The sequence below is a fragment of the Cebidichthys violaceus genome, unplaced genomic scaffold (assembly GCF_023349555.1).
Source record: "Cebidichthys violaceus isolate CVI_PGR_0920_01 unplaced genomic scaffold, fCebVio1.0.p SCAF_43, whole genome shotgun sequence".
NCBI classification, from domain to species: Eukaryota; Metazoa; Chordata; class Actinopteri; order Perciformes; family Stichaeidae; genus Cebidichthys; species Cebidichthys violaceus.
Genome location: NW_027176628.1, coordinates 100,001 through 119,495, shown reverse-complemented (window position 1 = coordinate 119,495; position 19,495 = coordinate 100,001). Strand labels below are relative to the sequence as shown.

Sequence of the window (19,495 nt, the reverse complement as noted above, 5' to 3'; positions counted from 1 at the left end):
ATATATCATGAAAACGTCATAATATAGTATGTATTAAAATATGTCATGAAAACGTCATAGTATAGTATGTATTAAAATACTATAATATTACTTTTTTATGACTTTTTCAAAACATACTATACTAAAACTTTTTTATGACTTTTTTCGACGTACTTTACTGTGACTTTTCATGACATTTTCTATATTTTGAACAATTTGCGATTTTGAACAACATACTATACTATGACATATTTATAAAAAAAAAATTCTCTCCTCACAATACTATGATTTTGCGTTACATTTTTTACGTCATACTATGACATTTTATGACATTTTTATGACTTTTTATCCGACAAATAAATACCATGACATTTTTTTTACATTTTTACTACATACTACAATAACATTTTTTTTTTTTCCTCAATATACTACACTATGACATTTTTTTTTTTCTCAATATACCACACTATGACATTTTTATCACTTTTTTTTCAACATACTATCCTATTACTTTTCTGTTCAGACTTCACAGATCTCTACTCAGCGTCTGAGCTCTGTGTGATCTCCTCGTCGGATACAAACGGCGGAGTGTCCCGGCTCGCGTGTCTGCTGAAAGAGATGCTCGGATTTTGTGGGTTCACGGGTCGGTATCGTTTTCCCAACAACTGCCTTCAACATGTGTGTTCAGACCGGCCGGCCAGTCTGGAGTCTGATGTAGACGAGAGGAGGAGGAGCAGATGTCCTGTTGTGACTTCCTCTGATTATCCATCGTCACACATCTGGATTCCTAGTGGACTGATACCGGACACTCCAGACGCTGAACCTAAAGAAGCACCCGTCATGTTTTCATACGCTCTGAACAGCCAAGTCTGAACATTTAACATTTAATGACGCACGTTCTACACAGCACGGAGACTGAATATAGCCAAAATATAATATAACATTCAGTTTAACAGTAACATTAACAATATGACAAAAACAGAACAACGTTACCTGTACTGCGTGTCGTCCTGTTATTAATAAACAAAGCAAACAAGTTACATTTTTACAGGAAATATTTATTGAAAATGCAAATGTACATTTTTATGATACAAATCCTCTTTAAATCGACTAACCAAGTGAATCGTTGAATTATTTTTTTTTAGTATTGTTTTTTCAGAAACATCCTGCAACATTACAGTACAACACATACTTTCACGTGGTAGTCTGCAGGTACAGGTGGGTCTGTTTGATGTGAACATTAAGAATGTATTCCAGAGAGAAACGTGTATTCATAACTTGTTGGACTGTTCCGTCAGTTTGTTCTCCGGTCGGGTCGAGTGCTCCCTTTCTGTCCGCGTTGTCGTCCATAAACATCAGAACGTCTGTGCTCTATCAAACTCCAATAAATAAATAAAGTGCTCCACGTACAGCTGGATTTAAATCAGTTAATACACCTCTCTAGTGTTGATTATATTAAGTATACTTCACATCACTGGATATACAGTTCATTATCTCTCTAACTGTGACATATCTAAGAATCTGATGTGTCAATTAAAAAAAAAAAAAAAGTTATTTACAAAAAACAAGGCACAACATGAGGAATTCTGGGTAAATTCTTGATCTCCAAACAATGACGACGGACTGAACCGAGTCCAGAAGCTGTTTCACACCTCAGAGCTCCTGATCGTCTGTATCACAACCTTTCTTAATAAAGTTTTTGATATCTATCTTTGAATCACACGTGAACTCTACGGAGACGAGTTTCCGTTTAGAAACAAATAACTTACTTCTTCCTTTGCTGAACATTCGTGTTTCTCTGCAGGCCGACCGGGAGGCAGAGCAGCTACAAGGTTGACCTCAAGGTTTTATTAAAGGTGTTCATGTATCATTTTGACATACATTAGTTATTATACTGCATAATGTGAGTATTCGTGGTGTGAGTTAGAGGCTGCCTGTCTCCTCCGTGTTAAAGGACATCTTCACTGTTTTTCTTTGGTGAAATCATTCCTCCTGTTCTTTCTGGCCAATAAGAAGTTCTAATTCCACTTTAAGAGAAGGGCAATTTCACCGTCACCACGTTGCTATTTTTTTTGCAACCAGTGAACAGGAAGTGACCACATCTGGACTGAGGAGGAGTTTACGTAGAGACGCCGTATACGTCTCTGGTAGAGACCTGTCAATCAGCGTGTAGCCCCGCCCCTAAATCATCCCCTGCTTTATGGTGTGTTTGACTCTAAATGGAGCATAATGTACTAAATGAACATCATGCTGTATTGAAGAAGACTGTAAACTAGAGATTGAGACCATAAACTCATGTTTACAATGTTTACTGAGGGAATAAATCAAGAGAGAAGTAGAGTCATTTTAGACTAGACTTCTATACAACCAGAGGAGTCGCCCCCTGGTGGACACTAGAGAGAATGCAGCTTTAACACTTGAAGCATCGGCTTCACTCGGAGGTAGCCGCCTGGTTTTGACAACTCAAGTGAGTATCTTCTAAAGTTACTGTGCTTTTAGGGTTAGATTCCCTCTCGCCTGTCTGGGAAACAGAAAGAAGGTATTTTGTACTAAAAAGATGATGTCAGAATGTGACTGTGGATTTTGTCCTCTGTCACTTACATTATTTGTAAATTAAGAATATGGCCAGTATGAACAGGAGGAATGATGACAGCGTGGAAAAAAAGCACATAACCTCTCCTTTAAGACATGACATCAACAAGATGATGGACTGATGTTAAAATGATACACTGAACAACTTTCAATTAAAACTCTTCTCATATGCAACAACAACAAAATAAAGTCATCGTGTGACGTCGTCATGATTAGGCCACGCTCGTCTTTATGTGACTCTTTTAAAAGTAGTAGATATCAGACGTCAACGGGTCACCTTCGGTGGCGTGCAGTACCACCTCCCGGCCTGCCGAGGCAGCAGAACGACTAACTGGAGTAACCAATCAGAGCTCAGTATTCCACTCTCTCAACATCCTAAAGCAACACGGCTGAGGTTTCTTCTTCCTCTTCTTTTGTTTTGTGGTTCTGGAGAATCTGAACACCGGTTTTGTGTAGTGTATAATGTGTGTGTGTGTATGTGTATATATAGTGTGTGTGTGTGTGTTTAGGACCACTGGCAGGAGCAGTCGGTGGGCTCCTGGATGGTGTAGCTGACCCAGGTGGCGTTGCCGCTGCAGTAGAGCTGCACGGAGCGCCGCTGCAGCCCCGTCTCCCTGCAGCACTTGCAGAATCGAGCGTACGTGTTGATGTTGTAGTTGTAAATGCTGGCGGACGGACACTTCCCGTCACACGACACGATGTTCACCTGCAGGACACAAGAGAGTGTTGCAAAAAGAACCAGCGAAATAACATACATGGAGTTGTTTGAGGGTCATTTCTTACAATCTGCTGTATGTTGTCTGCTGACAATTTAAAAAAAAAAATTGACAATTTTGGACATTTTGGACATATTAGTCAACGACTTTTTACATTTTACGACATGATACACTTTGCCTTTTTTTCGACATGCTATGACTATTTAAGGACTTTTTGGACATCCTATACTTTGACATTTTCTTGACATGCTATACGATGACATTTTTTTATATATATATATACAATTTTAGACATACTATAATATGACTATTTTCATGACACTTGTCTGCATACTATACTATCAATATGCTATACGATGACTTATTTTCATGAAATTTAAGACATACTTTGCTTTGACATGCTATACTTTTGCTTTTAAATGATTTTTTGGACACACTAGTTAAATTTCCCCGCTGCAGGACTAATAAAGGATTATCTTATCATATTTTACACTTTTTTACATATTTTGACAAACTATGACTTTTCATGACATTGTTTTTGCTTACTATAATATACCTTTTTCGACTGGAGCAAAGGGAAGATGCTGAAAATGTGCATCTTCATGGGTGTAATTAAAGTGTGTATGCAGATGATATATTATATTTCTTTGAGTCTAACGGTAACAGTTTCTGTGACTTCTATTTATGTGCTTGAATCATTTATTTTATAAATTCAAAGCATATATTTTGTCCGATAGCATTTAACTCTCAATTGAGATCAACTGAATAATCTCAATTTGGTATTTCTTGACATTTGAAAATGCTGACAGTGTCAACAACTTCACAATCAGAAGACACGACTGTTTGCAGACGATATACTGCTCTACGTTTGGTGACAATGCTCCACGTCATGGCTGAGGAGGGGTTTACTACAGGTTTATTGTGGACTTCATACGCCGACTACCCACAATCTCATACCTCAGCAGATTATTCCATCAATTAATCGGATAAGAACTTTTACTTGTAACAAAAACAGTATTTTTACATTCTGGTACCAGTACTTTTACTTTTCAGTGACAGTACTTCCTCTACTGCTGCGTGGTGTATTTAGAATGTTCTTCCTGTCCTGCTCATAACTCATTAAGAAGTTGAGATTCGGACACAGAACATACCGGCCTGTTGCTGCGACAGTCGTTCTTCCTGATCGTCATCCTCACCGTCACCTTCTGACACGACTTTCCGTCTTCTTTGCCTGTTCACACGACAACAAACCAAATCAGCCGGAACAAAGTTAACGCGGGGTATCCAAAAACAAAAAAAAACATCTGAGATGCATGAAGAGACACAGCGAACACCAGGAAAGAGGATTTCAGAGAAGAGGCTGTAGATCATGCACAAAGTGATTTAGTGGACGGTTGAGTTAGATGAAGGATACAACTACAATACATGAAATATACTTTATATGAAAGCTTTAAAGTTAGAAAGTAACAAAGGAGGAAGCTTAACAAAAATATATAAAGGGCCGATGAGATGCTTCATGCAGTTATCACATACACAAAATGGCTTCATAAAAATCTTTTCAAATATCAATAAAAATTGATGTATAAATAAAATTAATGAAACAAAAAGACAGTTTTTTTTGTAAACATGCTCTGTCAACTTTTCTGCCATTTAAAATACAAAACAAACTGAGCAGTAACATAAAGCTGCTATGTGTGGCATCTGGTGTAAGATTACATATCAGCGCTCTCAATATGGTTTCACTCCTTTCACCAGAAACTCTCATTACTTTTGATCCGTTTGCTCTTTTACAAACAACGCAGCTGTTTTAGTGAAAGTAAGTAATATATCACATTCATAATTATTAATAGAATCATTCAGGAGTCTTCCCACGTGCCCTAAAAACGTCACTCTTAAAAAAGAACAAACGAGACACGTCACTCATGAATAATTATAGGCTTCCATCAAACATCCAATTTTTAAGTAAAATCATTGACATGACAACAACTTCTTGGCACTAAACAAATTGTTTTGATGTCTTTCAATGTGGTTTTTGCCCCACTGACAGTACTAAACTGGTTTGAATCTTCATTAAAGAACACGGAGAACTTTGTGTCTTTAGGTAATGTCACATTTAAGCAGACAAATATGACATGCGGAGTTCCCCTTGGCTGCATTCTGGGGCCTCTTCTGTTTGAATTCTAACTGCTTTCACTGACTCAGATTGTGGAAAACAACAAAATAAGTTACCATGATTATGCAGATGACACACACATTTACATAACCATGGTCCAATAACAGCATGGAGTAAATGCATTGGACAAATCAACGGATTTTCTTCAATCTCAAAGACAAAACTGAGTTTGCTGTATTTCAATCGTCAATGTTAAAAACCACAGACAATGTCAGAAATCTTGGTGTAGTCACGGACTCGGACCTAAGTATCAACAGCCACACATTTTTGAGCAAAATTTGAACTCTGGATGCTGAAAATAACTCCTTCCTCTCCGCTACTCTATTTCTACTCTATTATTTAGAGTCTTTTTAAATGACCACACAGGCGATTGTTGACGTGTTTGCGCTGATGAGTCTTTAATAAGTAACAAGCCTCACATAGCAGCTTCAGTTCCCCTCACAGCTCCCCCTGGTGGCGGAGCAGCACAGCGGCTGTGGTGCAGCAGCATGCAGACCTTCTACAGCAGCTACAGACACCGACCCACATCAGTATCTACTGACACATGCAGACGTCTAAGCCCGACTACTGGGCAACTACCAACAGCACATTGTTGGCAATCAACAATGCACTGCCCAGACAGTGCTAAATGGGGAAAGAGTTTCGCTGTCGTGTTACATGTACGTGATCCACAGGGAGGGGCGGGGGGGTCAATGCTCGTTACCGTCCTCTCAAGTGTGACGTCATTCTCGGCCTGCGCACAGGATTCTGTCCCCGCCTCCTTGAAGGTGTTGAATCACCTTTAATTACTTCAGTATCACATGTTTTAAGATCAAAACGTACAAAAAAGGGAATTCACAAGCAATCGTGAGAAGTTAACAGCTCCATGAAGCGAGGAGGATGCAACATCTGCATCATAAATGTTATAAATATTCATATTTATTTTATTTTGGCAGCATGATTTGGTTTTATTCTACTCCACAGAGACCTGGAATGAGACAGCAGTTGAGAGGACTGTTTGGTTGCAGTCAGACTTCCTGTGTGTTTTATCGATTTTTTGTTTTTTGGAGGGAGTACATTGTTGAATATCAACAATGGCACTGACAAGCCTTGTTGTTTTGGTACCTCGTTCACAGTTTGTGTTAACTGTGGGAGTCAGGGGGCTAACGGGGAAAGGGAACAGAGAGAATCCAGTACCTGGGGGGATTGGTACATGATGGTAAGCTGCAGCACATAAACCACAAACCCATTTGCATGTGATCAGATGCTTTTCAGTGACTCTACTACTTCTATCACTTGGCACCTTGAAAGAGTTATCCGTTGCCATTCGTTACTGAATTCACTGAAAAGCACGCTGACAGATCTCTCTAATCTGAGTAAACAGCAGACAAATTTAAACAGAAAACAACAGCTGGGATCCAACTGGATGAACGTCGGTTGAAGATTTTTGGACTGAAACGGACAAAGCTGAAGGGCAAACATGTTGGAAACATGTTGAGCGGCAGGTGAAGGCGCTCTTCAGTGTCAGCAGCCTACAGCTCTACTGTAACTACAGACTCGCCGCTACGCTCAGATCAGATACTCACACGTCTTGCAGCATCCGTCCATGTAACTTACGATAGTTCCTCCGACCTGAGAGCAGAGGAGACGCAAATAAAGAGAATGTGAGTTTGTGTTCAGAGGGTTGGTGGCTGTGCAAATATTCAATGTGTCAGATGACAATTTGAGGAATTCTGCATTTTATCGCCGGAAAAAGCTTTTAGAATCAGTCGTTCAATAACTGTTTCTGGCATGTTAAAAGTGTGTGTGTGTGTGTGTGTGTGTGTGAGTGTGAGAGAGAGAGAGAGAGAGAGAGAGAGAGAGAGAGAGAGAGAGAGTGTGTGTGTGTGTGTGTGTGTGTGTGTGTGTGTGTGTGTGTGTGAGAGAGAGAGAGAGAGAGAGAGAGAGAGAGAGAGAGAGAGTGTGTGTGTGTGTGTGTGTGTGTGTGTGTGTGTGTGTGTGTGTGCTGCTGACCTTCATACACTCTGTTTCGTTGAATGGTGGGCAGCTGTAGGAGTAGGAAATGAGCGTTGGTCCCGACAGAGTATCTGTGCAGTCAAACTTCACACAGTTTGATACCCAGGACTTCCCCGGCTGAAAACACAGCGGCAGCATCAACTGATGTACTAGTACTACTACTACTACTACTAGTACTACTACTAGTCCTGATGGCTAACCTGACTCAGGGTTAGACAAACAGGGACGAAAAACACTTTTTGGGGATCGATGAGACTTGTTAAACTCAAGTTGCAGTGAGAACCTAATAATTCAGTATTACTAATAAACCATAACTGAAGTATAACTAGTTGACTTCTACCTTGTAGAGGACAGCTGTCCCGTTCTCGTGTTCGTAGAGGCAGGAAATATTCTTACAAACACCGCAGCACGTCGTCTGGTCCTTCGGGGGAACGTAGATCTGATTCTGAACCACGGGGAAGATTAGTTTTATATATGTGTGTGTGTGTGTGTGTGTGTGTGTGTGTGTGTGTGTGTGCTGGTGGTCTTACTGGTTGGCAGTGGGCGGAGCAGTTGATGCTGTTGCTGCGCAGCAGGTGGAAGCCGCTCGTCGGGTCGAGGCTGCGGCTGCACTGCCGGCTGTGACACACGCCGTCACGGTGCTCCACCAGAGTCTGACCCGGACGCAACACGCCGCGCTCGCCGAACACACACACCGCCTCGCGCACTGAACACACACACACACACACACACACACACACACACACAATGTTCATTTTGGGGGGAAATATTAATCAAGTTGAATATAATTGTTATGAGAGAAAGTGTGCAGCAGTAGTTGCAGAACGTAGAGCCGGTCTAACTCACCACACTTGTATCTTTTGCAGGCGCACTGGTTCTGTGGGTCGGACTGGAGGGCCCGGTCCAGCTGGGCGGCTTCTCCCTGAAGAGCAGAAAGAGAACCGAACCAGAGACACTTAAGGAACACACAGAACACACACAGAGAACCAGAGACACTTAGAGAACACACAGAGAACCAGAGACACTTAGAAAACACACAGAGAACCAGGGACACTTAGAGAACACACAGAGAACACACAGAGAACCAGGGACACTTAGAGAACACACAGAGAACATACACAGAGAACCAGAGACACTTAGAGAACACACAGAGAACCAGGGACACTTAGAGAACACACAGAGAACATACACAGAGAACCAGAGACACTTAGAGAACACACAGAGAACCAGGGACACTTAGAGAACACACAGAGAACACACAGAGAACCAGGGACACTTAGAGAACACACAGAGAACATACACAGAGAACCAGAGACACTTAGAGAACACACAGAGAACCAGGGACACTTAGAGAACACACAGAGAACATACACAGAGAACCAGAGACACTTAGAGAACACACAGAGAACCAGGGACACTTAGAGAACACACAGAGAACATACACAGAGAACCAGAGACACTTAGAGAACACACAGAGAACCAGGGACACTTAGAGAACACACAGAGAACATACAACGAGAACCAGGGACACTTAGAAAACACACAGAGAACATACACAGAGAACCAGGGACACTTAGAGAACACACAGAGAACATACACAGAGAACCAGAGACACTTAGAGAACACACAGAGAACCAGGGACACTTAGAGAACACACAGAGAACATACAACGAGAACCAGGGACACTTAGAAAACACACAGAGAACATACACAGAGAACCAGAGACACTTAGAGAACACACAGAGAACACATATATTGAACCGATTGGCTGAGTGAGTTATACATCATATTAAAAACAGACTAAATATTTAAAGTCATGACATACCAGGCCACATTTTGGGGAGGCGATCTTCTCACAGGAACACTCTGAAATCACAAAAACATGAGCGGCATCATCTTCACGTTCCAGCTGAGTTCAGGCTTCAGGCTGATCAACACATTCTGAAGTTAAAACCGATTTAAACCCTCTTTGTAAACGTGGAGGTGGAGCTTAATCTCATTTAACAGCTGGGCCTCGTCGTACCGCATGTTTGGTTCAGACAGCAGCGACTCGGACTGGACACGGACGCCACCGACATCCCAACAGGACAGACAAGCAGAGGACACCTGTAGGGCTCACACACTGCGCACACACACACACACACACACACACACACACACACACACACAAAGTTGCATTGGAGCAGACGAATCAGCCAGGTGAAAAGTTTCTGTTAAATAGAGTATATTATATGATTCTATGGGCATATTTTAGCAACAAGAAGTTGTATTATTACTAAACCAGGTGGTAACCTCCGGTTCTGTTGAGTGTGTTAAAGCTGCATTCTCTCTAGTGTCCACCAGGGGGCGACTCCTCTGGTTGTATAGAAGTCTAGTCTAAAATGACTCTACTTCTCTCTTGATTTATTCCCTCAGTAAACATTGTAAACATGAGTTTATGGTCTCAATCTCTAGTTTACAGTCTTCTTCAATACAGCATGATGTTCATTTAGTACATTATGCTCCATTTAGAGTCAAACAGACCAGAAAGCAGGGGATGATTTATTGCCCACTTGGCAATAAACCTGATTCTGATCTTGGTCACAATTCTTAAACAAACAACTGCAAAGATATCTAAAATGATATGCATCTGACCACATTGGTAGGCGGGGCAGCAGCGGTCCGTGGTGTTACCGTCCACCGTCAGCACCTCGCCGTCCTGGCAGAGAGGAGGCGTCTCCGGACACGAAGAACACACTGCGGGTAAAAAACACACACACACACACACACACTTCATTCGTCACAGCGACGGCTTGGCGTTAACCTGCTGGTGAGTCACCGGTACTTAAATGTTTGGACTTTTTGAACTGACTGCAGATGTGGGCGAGACAGCAGCTGCCGTCGGCTCTGGTGGCGATCAGAGTCTGGTCGTCTCTGCAGGCGGGAACGACCGACTCGCAGAGTTCAGGATCGCACTCTGAAACGAGAAAGGAATCGTTCCAAGCTTTAGGAAATATCTTAGACCTTCTTTATAGTAATAATCTTACAATATGGGCCCTTTAAGATACTGCACTAGTTAACCTAAAGACACGAAACATCTGTGTTGGTATCACTTGATACAGATGTTGGTGGTAAACATTGGTAGAATAAAGAGAAGCCGTCAGAGTTCATCGACCAGAGAGGAAACTCACCGCACACGTAGTCCGGACAGCAGGAGTCCTGTCGGTAGTACGACACCAGCTTCTCCCCGTATTTACACTCAGGAGGGATCAGGTCACACAGGCTCTGGTTACACACTGCACACAGTAAAAGAAAAGACACTGAGCCTCACACTTTACGCTGTTCTCTGGAGGATTTGAATCTGAAGCCCGGGATCCAGACGCGGCCTCACCGCAGACTTTCCGCGGGCAGCAGCTGGCGTCGTCGGCCAGGCTGATGAGCACCTCCGCCGCTCGACGGCACGCCGGCGCCGCATCGGAGCAGTCGTACACCACGGGAGCCACGGTGTCGTTGTCGCAGCGGTACATGCAGCAGGCGTCCCTGGAGGCCTTCCACACTTCGCCGTGTGCACGGGGAGCGCCGGAGCTGTCGGTGCAGGCTGTGAACAAACACAACACACAGCCGTGATCTCTGGATCTCTGGATCTCTGGTGCTGAAGCAGACTTCAAACGACACAACATCAACACGCTGTGGTAACTTCAGTTCATTGGTTGCCAAAGAAACGAGATGGCGACGGCGACCCAATGGGTGCCGTCACGGTGACTACGTCCACTTCTGACATACGCTCTACGGTGACGTAGACTGACATGCCTTCGGTAAACTGTCGTCTTACCACACTTGTCCGGCGAGATGCAGAGGGCGGAGTACGGCCGGTGGAGGAGCGTTCCCTCGGGGCACACGCAGCCCTCGGTCAGGCCTGAACACTGGTCCGGGTCCGAGTCGAAGTCGTGGTTGGGGCAGGACTGAGACGTGCAGGCCGGCAGGCAGGCCTGATACCGGAGAGCAGCGGGACACGAGAAGGCTGCCGGAGGAGACACACGCACTTTACTTCAGGAAGGTGTTCGTTTAAAAAGCTACGTTCAGAGACACGGCAGTTCAAAGCGTTTTACATAAAACTTAGGTCAGTTGTTCTCTGCGCACATCTGTCTCAACAGATGTGTGAGAGATATTTAACCGTATTTTACTTGGATCGCTCCCTGATCCAAATCACAGCATTTGTGTTTTAAGGCTCTTCACACAGAAGAGAGTTTCCCTCAAAGAGAAGCTTGTGAGCGTCGTCTGACAGGAGTCTTACGGCAGTAGTCTGGTCTCCTCCACTCGATGCAGATGTTGAATTTGTGGCACGACGCCACGTAGGCCGCCAGCGCCACGCACTGGTTGTTGACGTACTCGGCATCTCGAACCCAAACCTCACAGAAGGTGCTCGGCGGGACCTGGAAACCAGAAAGAAAAAAAACCCATCTCCTGATTAAATGATATGAAGCAAAGCGTCTACCGGCTCCCCTATAAGTAGTAGGGGAACGTGGGAAGGTGAGTTGACGGACGGGTCGTAACGTACGAAGGCGTGGCAGCGCTCGAAGGCGTCGTCCCGCAGCATGAGCAGGCAGCCGGAGCAGTCGCTCGTGGAGCAGTTGAGCTCGCGGCGGCGGCTGTGGCTGACGTAGCCCGTGGTGTTGGGGACCTGCCAGCTGTCGATGAACACGGCCGGATCCTCGCTCGGACCCACCGTGGTGCCGTTGGCCAAAGTCAGGTCGTTTGTTGGGTCTCCGTCGCAGAAACCTGAGAGAGAAGGGTTCCACAAAAACACCAGATTAACCGTGTCCGTTAAAGCGGTTTACAGAGCAGCTAGTGCAGCGAGAAGCTCTTACCACAGAGGCCCATTGTGCGCAGCTTGTTGCCGGAGCTGTCGGTGTCGATCACCAGCATGCCGGTGCTGTGGTACCACTGCAGCTTGAGACCGGCCGGGCTGCGGATCAGGTACATGTTGCCGGTGTCGTAGATCTCGAAGCCAAACTTTTTGAATCGAGGCCTGGCGTAGCGCGTGTTGACGTAGAGCTGAAAAGAAGGCGTGATCAGACGCTGCCTGTGTGTGACAGCTGTGTTTGTATGCAAACGTGTTGAGTGTTAAGCTTCTCACCCTCCTCTGCAGCCTGTTGATGATGATGTGGTTGGATTTGTGCGTGATGTTGAGCGCCACCAGACACAGGTTGGTGAAGTTCCAGAGGAGCTTTGGAAAGAACATCAATAAGTAAACTTCCCCAGATGATTACTGACAGTAAGACAATCATTTTTTAGTTTTCTGAATCTGTGTATATATATATATATATATATATATATATATATATATATATATATACGGTGTATTAGATATTGACATACTGGTGACTCTGAATCAGCAGGACACTCCTGAACCAGGACACTGACGGTCTCGTTGGGCAGCTGGGTCACGATGTAAGAGGCGGCCTTGTAGACGGCGACGCTGTTCCCGTCAAACGTGATCACGTTCAGATCCGGAAACATCGAGCAGCGACCTGGAGCACACGGGAGGGACGACAGTGAGAACCTGAAACTATCGGGCCACAGCTGAGGGGAAACATCGCTGGTCTGGAGAAATGATTAAGACGTGTTTTCCCTCACATGGACAGTCCCACTTTGGGCAGCACTTGTCTCCGTTGACCAGAACGGCAAAGCCGAGCAGGCCGCAGTTCGGGGGGTCGGCGGTGAACGGGCAGCTCTGAGATTTGTTGAAGAGGACGAGCTGGTTGTTGACGCAGATGTACTTGGTGCACTCGTCGACGATCTCTGCGTACGGAGGCTGGACGGAGACACATTGAAAAAAAGAAAATGAAAACCAAGAAGTGACACAACAAAGAGGTTTGTAAGCAGGAAGGAAAAGCAGTAGAGACTGATTCAACTAAAAACTCTAAATCTCAAATGTGGACATTCATTCCATTGTGATCAATCGCAGCCTTTTCTGGAGCTTTTGACCACATACCATGGCCTACTTCAGTGACTTCTTCAGGTGTCATCACGTGACTTAGTACCAAATATTGGTCAAATGACACCAAGTGGTTGAATACGTTGTCTCTCCCCAAATGAGATATACGACCCCATGATTTATGTTAAGAACGACTTTATCTAGGGACTTTAGAACGTCTCTTTTTACCCCGTACAAAAGCAGTCAAATACACCGTTCTTTACGGCGTTTTCTCTTATAGTAACGAGCCCCTCCTTCTGTTTTTCACAGCCAGTAACCCCAAAGTCTCTAGAACCAATCGGTCAAGAGTAAAGCCAGACCGATTCAGGATGTGATTAGTGACATCCTATGACAGACACTGAAAATAAAGGCGTTTATTGCCATTTTCGGCTTTCCATGCCACTCATGTGACTAGTGACCATAGCTTTAGAATATTTTACTTCAGATTTACTGTCTCTGTTACTGATTGTGAATGATGTGACTGAAGTGAAGATCAACCTACGGTGCACATCCTCGTAGGCGGTACAGCCCTGGACGTCGTCACCTCTGCCGGCGGTCTGGTCGTTCCCAAAGGTGTGGAGAGCGATGACGCTGCAGGAGGACCGGTGCGATCGACTCCGTCCCGCTCAGTAGTTTGGACCGAGGTGGCTGCCGGCAGTGACGTCGTAGAGGGAACAGCGGGCTTCTGGGTAGAGATCGGGCGAGCGTCAGGCGGAGGCGTCGCCGGTCGGGACGCGGACGTTGACGTGTCGCTCTCTTTGGTCGTCGGGGTTTTCTCAGGTGTGGCCGACTCTTCGGTGGTTGTCGTGGGGACAGCTGTAGATACCGGGACCGTCGCGAGAGTGGGAACAGGCGCCGGAGCGCCGGCGGTGGTGGTGAGGCCGTGAGCCACCGCTGCGGTTGTGTCGGCGAGTTCGGTGGTGCTCGACGTAGCGACAGACTCAGCAGATGTTGTGACAGTTGCGGACGGCGACCCTGACGTGGTTGCTGTTCCAGAACTCATGACCGAAGGTGGACCGGGAGTGGTTGATCTGGTTGTTGATGCCGGGGGCCTTGTTGTTGCGGTGACCGGCCTGGTGGTTGACCTCTCAGTCGACGTGATTTTGGGGGTAACTCTTGTTGTCACAGGAACCCTGGGTGTCGATCTGACGGAGGTCGTCCGTGCCATGGTGGTGGTGGTCGTTGTCGCCGCTGTGGATCTTTCAGTGGACACCAACCGGGTGGTGACTATGTCCCGGACAGTCGTCGGCCTTGGAGCTGCGGTGGAAGCAGTAGTCGTCTGCGGCGGAGACCAAGATGGAGGCGGCGTGGTTGTAGCTCTCGTTGACACCTCCGCTCTGCCGGTCACTGGATGTGTCGTCTCTGCAATCGACTGAACGATGACGGGTCTGAGCGTGGTGGTGACAACACCCGGTGGAGCTCTTGTAGAGACGGTGGTGAGAAGTGTCTCAGGAACACCAGGCGCAGGTGGCGGCGGAGGAGTAGCCAGTTTCCTGGTGGTGGTGGCTGCAAGTTCTGTGGTTGAGATTTCAGGAGGCGTTGTAGTTTTGGCGGTGGTGGCTGTGACAGCAGCTGATGTCGCAGAGGTGACAAACGCCGTTGACGTTACGGGAAGCCGTGGTACTTCAGTAGTTTTAGCGGAAGTGACTTCAAGGACGACAGTTTTAGACGCGACCTCCGGTTGCGTCTTCACTGTGGGGCTAGAGACCGAGGTGGAGGAGGTGTCCCAATGCCACGGCTCGGAGATACGGACGGTAGACGCAGGACGGGTGGAGCTCTCTGCTGTTGGTAAACTTGGCAAATCAGTGGTTTTCGTAGGAGGCATTGGCGGTACAGTTGGTTTTGTCGTAACAGGAGGGCCAGTGGACACGGTGGACATCTCTGGAGGTCTGGAAGTTGTGGTCCGAGTGGTTTTCTCCGCCGTTGAGACGGTGGTAGTCCAGGAGGTTCTCTCGGCATAAGTCGTGGTGGTGGAAACGGGAGAAGTTGGGATGTCAGTAGTCTTCAAAGGTGTAGGTGCAGCTGTTGTTGTAAAATCTGCCGGTGTTTCAGACACAGTGGATTCAAGTATGGTCACTTTCTTCGTTGTTGTTGTTGTTCTCCAGTCTGTTGCAGCTGAGGAAGGAGCGGATGGTGCAGTTGTAGTCGATGCAACGGGGATTGGAGATGGCGTCGGTATCTCAGGAACAGCCGTTGCAGAAGTTGTAAGTTCAGCGGGAGCGGTGTGCAGAATCTTCTCTGTGGCAGCAGGCGGTGATGTTGTCTGTGGACTTATGTGAGGTGTTGTTCTACTGGTGGTGAAAGGTGCAACTGGTGTCACTGATCCTGTGGTTTGAGCTGAAGTGACTGTGGGTAAAGACGTAGTTCCTGTTTCAACAGGAGGTGAGATGGGGAGAGGTGAGGAGGTTACTGAGGCTGTGCTTGGTAAGCCTGAAGGAATGGGTGTAGTTGTTGGTGTTGTTGGGGGAAGTTGCTCCACTATTACAGGCTTTGTGATGGTGTCTGTTATTGCAGTGGTAGCTGAACTAGGAACGGTAGTCCGGTCTGTAACTGGAGTCGTCTCTGAGACCGGAGCAGGACTTGCACTAGAGGCGGTTACAACCGGAGTGACTGCTGCTGAATGTGTCGTAGTCTCTGTGGTTGGATGCACGACAACAGGAGGAGGGGTACTGACGGCGGTCGGCCCTTCAACGGAGCTTGCGGTCGGTGTTGCGGCGGTAGATGGCTGCAGGGTTGTGGCAGCGGTGGTGGAGAAAAGCGGCTGCGGGAGGTCGGTGGGCTTGATGGAGGAGGTGAAGGGAGCCGTGATGGCGAGAGGAGCGCTGCTCGTTCTGGTCGTGATGGGGCCGGCGGTGGAGCTCGCAGCTCTGGTGGTCCACGCTGCAGCGGCGGTCAAAGCTGCAGTCGCTCCGACGGTGGACAGCGGCTCCTCCACCTCCGGCCTGACAGCGGGGGGCGCTGTTGGAGGAGACGGTGGTCCTGATGTTGGAGGAGACGGTGGTCCTGATGTTGGAGGAGACGGTGGTCCTGGTGTTGGAGGAGACGGTGGTCCTGGTGTTGGAGGAGACGGTGGTCCTGGTGTTGGAGGAGACGGTGGTCCTGGTGTTGGAGGAGACGGTGGTCCTGATGTTGGAGGAGACGGTGGTCCTGGTGTTGGAGGAGACGGTGGTCCTGATGTTGGAGGAGACGGTGGTCCTGATGTCCTGGAAAGTTCAGGAGCTGCAGAAGTAGAGACGGCGACCGGACGGGTCGGCTCTTCAGGAGCCGGCGGCGCTTTAGACGAGGTCGTCTGTGTGCTAACGGCGGTACTAGTGGTGGTGGTTTTACTGGTGGGAGCGGTGGGTGGAGGGGTGGAGGGTGCTGCTGTGGTGGTAGTGGTGGTGGTGGTGGTGGTGGTGGTCTGGAGGGGGCTGGTGGAGGCAGCAGCGCTCGTGGTGGCTGCAGAAGTGACAGCTGCAGAGGACGGCGTTACAGGATGCACAGCAACCGGGCCCTTAATGCCTGAACCCAAACAATAAAGAGAGTTAGAGAAGCACCGACAGTTCATGAGACCAACGGAGAGGAGCGAAGCTTCGGGTCTTATTTCACGGAGGGTTCAGAGGTCATGTTCGTTGTTCTCCTGACTCTTCATCACCTCTGTTCTCTGCTCATTTCAGGGATTTGATATTACAATGTCAATGATGCCGACAAGATACTCACAGTCCGCAACGAAGACACAGCGACGGGTGACCTCATCCAGGACCATGTGGGGGGGGCAGACGGGAAGGCAGCCCTCCACTCTGTACAGAGAGCGACACGCAGCCGTGAAAAACAAAGGAAAAGTACAATGAAACGTACAATAAAGGTCGCGTTTAAGGTCGTAAAACACATTTGACTGGATTCAAACATCCCTTCCACATCTTTTCAGTGCAAAAACATAAATAAACTGTGAATATGATGCGTGGAATATCTCAGTTTTGCTGCAGAGATTATGTTCTAATTGGAGCAAAGAGTACGACGTGTTCGTTGTCTCTTTTTTCCCACGTGAAGCTCCGTCAGATGTTTAATTAGAGCTCAGCGGAGGCCTGGTGTGTGTCTCTCTAAGTCTCACTGTGGGACGGCGACGCAGGCTTCAGCTGACGGGTCGCTGCAGGTCTTGAAGCACGGGACGACGCAGGAATCGTACCGCCACTGACACCGAGGACCCGGCAGGGCGTCCGCGCTGGGGCCTGATGAAAACAACACACACACACACACACACACACACACAGAACATTTACACTTTGTGTTAAACCCTCTGAACCTGGTAGCAGGTTTAAAAAGCTTGTCTTAAACAGACATTATCGTCGGAATTCCAACTTTCTGACGGCCCTTGAACACATCACGGATGAACGCTTTTGTCAGGAGAAGCAAAAAGACACGATTGAGTTCCGTGACGTATAAACACCTCTAAACTGTTTGTGGTTCAGTGGTCTGAGTCCTTAAAGTTGCATCATGATCTCCTTCATGTTTTGTAACAGTTGCATGATTACATCAATGGTGTGTTTGGAACTGCGTGAACTCGATTTGAGCACAGCTCTGCCTCGAGATGTGAGCGAATGCAACAATGAGACCACTTCTGGTTCCAAAGAAGAACTCAAATGTTTCCCCGGCGGAGCAGTAAGGTGATGAAGGCAGACGCTCTCGCCGTGAACCTGTTCCACATTCACTGCAGTCAACAGGAAACACTATCTGCTCCCCGGCTCTTTCCATCAACCAACACAAACTGCAGTATTTTTAGCGTCGGTGATTAGCCCAGCTGCTGTCTGAGCGCAGAATGCAGCCGGAGGAGGAGTCACTGCTCTTCACCCTTAACCCCGCCCCCCCCCCCCGGTGGCCAGCTGACCGCTGAGGCTTAAAAATACAACCAGAACCTCGACACACCTTCTTCAGATTATACCAACAAACTGTGTGTTGGTGAGGAAGCACATCCACTTAAATAAACAACTCCTCATAGTTATGATTTCTGTTTATATGAACAAAGACTTCTTATCACAGGGTTCGAAATATCGGGAGTCCAGAGACATGAACTGCTCAGAAAGCCGAATATGAGCTCAAAAACGTCGTTGTTCTTTCTTTCTGAATGTATATTTTTCTGTAATGTAATGGAGGTACGGTCCCTCATTGCACAGGAAAACTGTTTGCGCACAACTACAGTAATTAAGGTACTTTGAGGCGGGGCGTCGGTCTGTAAACTGTGATTTTCTTCTCATTTCTCAGTTTGCAGATCCTCGATTCCTTTCCTCGCCTCCTCTCCCTCGCGTCTTAGTCCCTCCCACCTGATTTGCGAGCAGGGAGGAGAGGAAGAGACTCGAGGAGAGAGGAGTCAAGGAGACAGGCATTTAACAAAAGATATATTATATATTGTTTAATTAAATTAAATTAAATAAAGTTTAATTTTATTTAATCCATTACATTTGATGTGCATGTCCGCATGCATTAAATTAATTTTATTTATTTTATTTTATTTATTAATATTTCATATTGTGTCATAGTTTTCTCTTTATTATAATGTATGAGTCGAGGCAGTGGACATTTCTTACTGAGGCTATAAATCACTGAATGTTTTCAAAAGCACTAAAATCAAATCCGTTATTTTTTTTGTCATCAATCGCAGTTTTGTGTGATGCGTTCGCTGTCCGCTGGTCGTTTCAGTGCCGCTGACCTGTCAGCCTGAACAGCGTGGCCTTGCGGAAGCTGTCGGCGTGTCTGTACTTCAGCAGGTGGAGGCGGACCGGTGTGGCGTGCAGGAAGAAGCCCGGTTTGGCGTGGGACTCCAGCGAGTCGTAGCCGGGGGTCCAGGTGTTCCTGTGGAGGACGAAGGTGGCTCCGTCCCAGAATGCATCGCTCTCCTCCCATTTGGCCAGCCTCACCTGGCCGCCGGGGCTCGCGGACAGGAAGTAGTTTGGTCTGTCGGCCGCCTCGAAGGAAACCCGCGATGTGTCTGTGGAGAGAAGAATGATTGTACTCCGTCCTCAGACCTTCACGTCATATCAGGAGAAAGTGCAGCGCAGGAGGAGCAAGGATGAACCCTGCGGTCTGAACAGAAGTGACTCACCGTGCGGT

General features: G+C 46.8%; 1 protein-coding gene across 1 annotated transcript in view; it reads right to left on the bottom strand.

Moving 5' to 3' along the window:
• Positions 1-1,080: 1,080 nt before the first annotated feature.
• otog (otogelin) overlaps positions 1,081-19,495 on the bottom strand; it is a 43,239-nt gene continuing 24,824 nt past the window's right edge. The window contains exons 26-52 of the mRNA XM_068728727.1: positions 19,488-19,495; positions 19,095-19,373; positions 17,502-17,619; positions 17,111-17,190; positions 16,713-16,912; positions 16,104-16,614; positions 13,914-15,448; positions 13,072-13,249; positions 12,814-12,965; positions 12,572-12,661; positions 12,303-12,489; positions 11,993-12,213; positions 11,729-11,867; positions 11,267-11,455; positions 10,826-11,032; positions 10,626-10,730; positions 10,307-10,411; positions 10,090-10,191; positions 9,479-9,577; positions 9,257-9,321; positions 8,302-8,410; positions 7,986-8,161; positions 7,796-7,900; positions 7,453-7,572; positions 7,026-7,071; positions 4,439-4,518; positions 1,081-3,277 (exon numbers count right to left, since the gene is read on the bottom strand). The exon at positions 19,488-19,495 is cut by the window's right edge and continues 175 nt beyond it. Coding sequence (XP_068584828.1) covers positions 3,077-3,277; positions 4,439-4,518; positions 7,026-7,071; positions 7,453-7,572; positions 7,796-7,900; positions 7,986-8,161; positions 8,302-8,410; positions 9,257-9,321; positions 9,479-9,577; positions 10,090-10,191; positions 10,307-10,411; positions 10,626-10,730; positions 10,826-11,032; positions 11,267-11,455; positions 11,729-11,867; positions 11,993-12,213; positions 12,303-12,489; positions 12,572-12,661; positions 12,814-12,965; positions 13,072-13,249; positions 13,914-15,448; positions 16,104-16,614; positions 16,713-16,912; positions 17,111-17,190; positions 17,502-17,619; positions 19,095-19,373; positions 19,488-19,495 — 5,407 coding nt within the window. The 3' untranslated portion in view covers positions 1,081-3,076. The remainder of the gene's footprint in view (positions 3,278-4,438; positions 4,519-7,025; positions 7,072-7,452; positions 7,573-7,795; positions 7,901-7,985; positions 8,162-8,301; positions 8,411-9,256; positions 9,322-9,478; positions 9,578-10,089; positions 10,192-10,306; positions 10,412-10,625; positions 10,731-10,825; positions 11,033-11,266; positions 11,456-11,728; positions 11,868-11,992; positions 12,214-12,302; positions 12,490-12,571; positions 12,662-12,813; positions 12,966-13,071; positions 13,250-13,913; positions 15,449-16,103; positions 16,615-16,712; positions 16,913-17,110; positions 17,191-17,501; positions 17,620-19,094; positions 19,374-19,487) is intronic.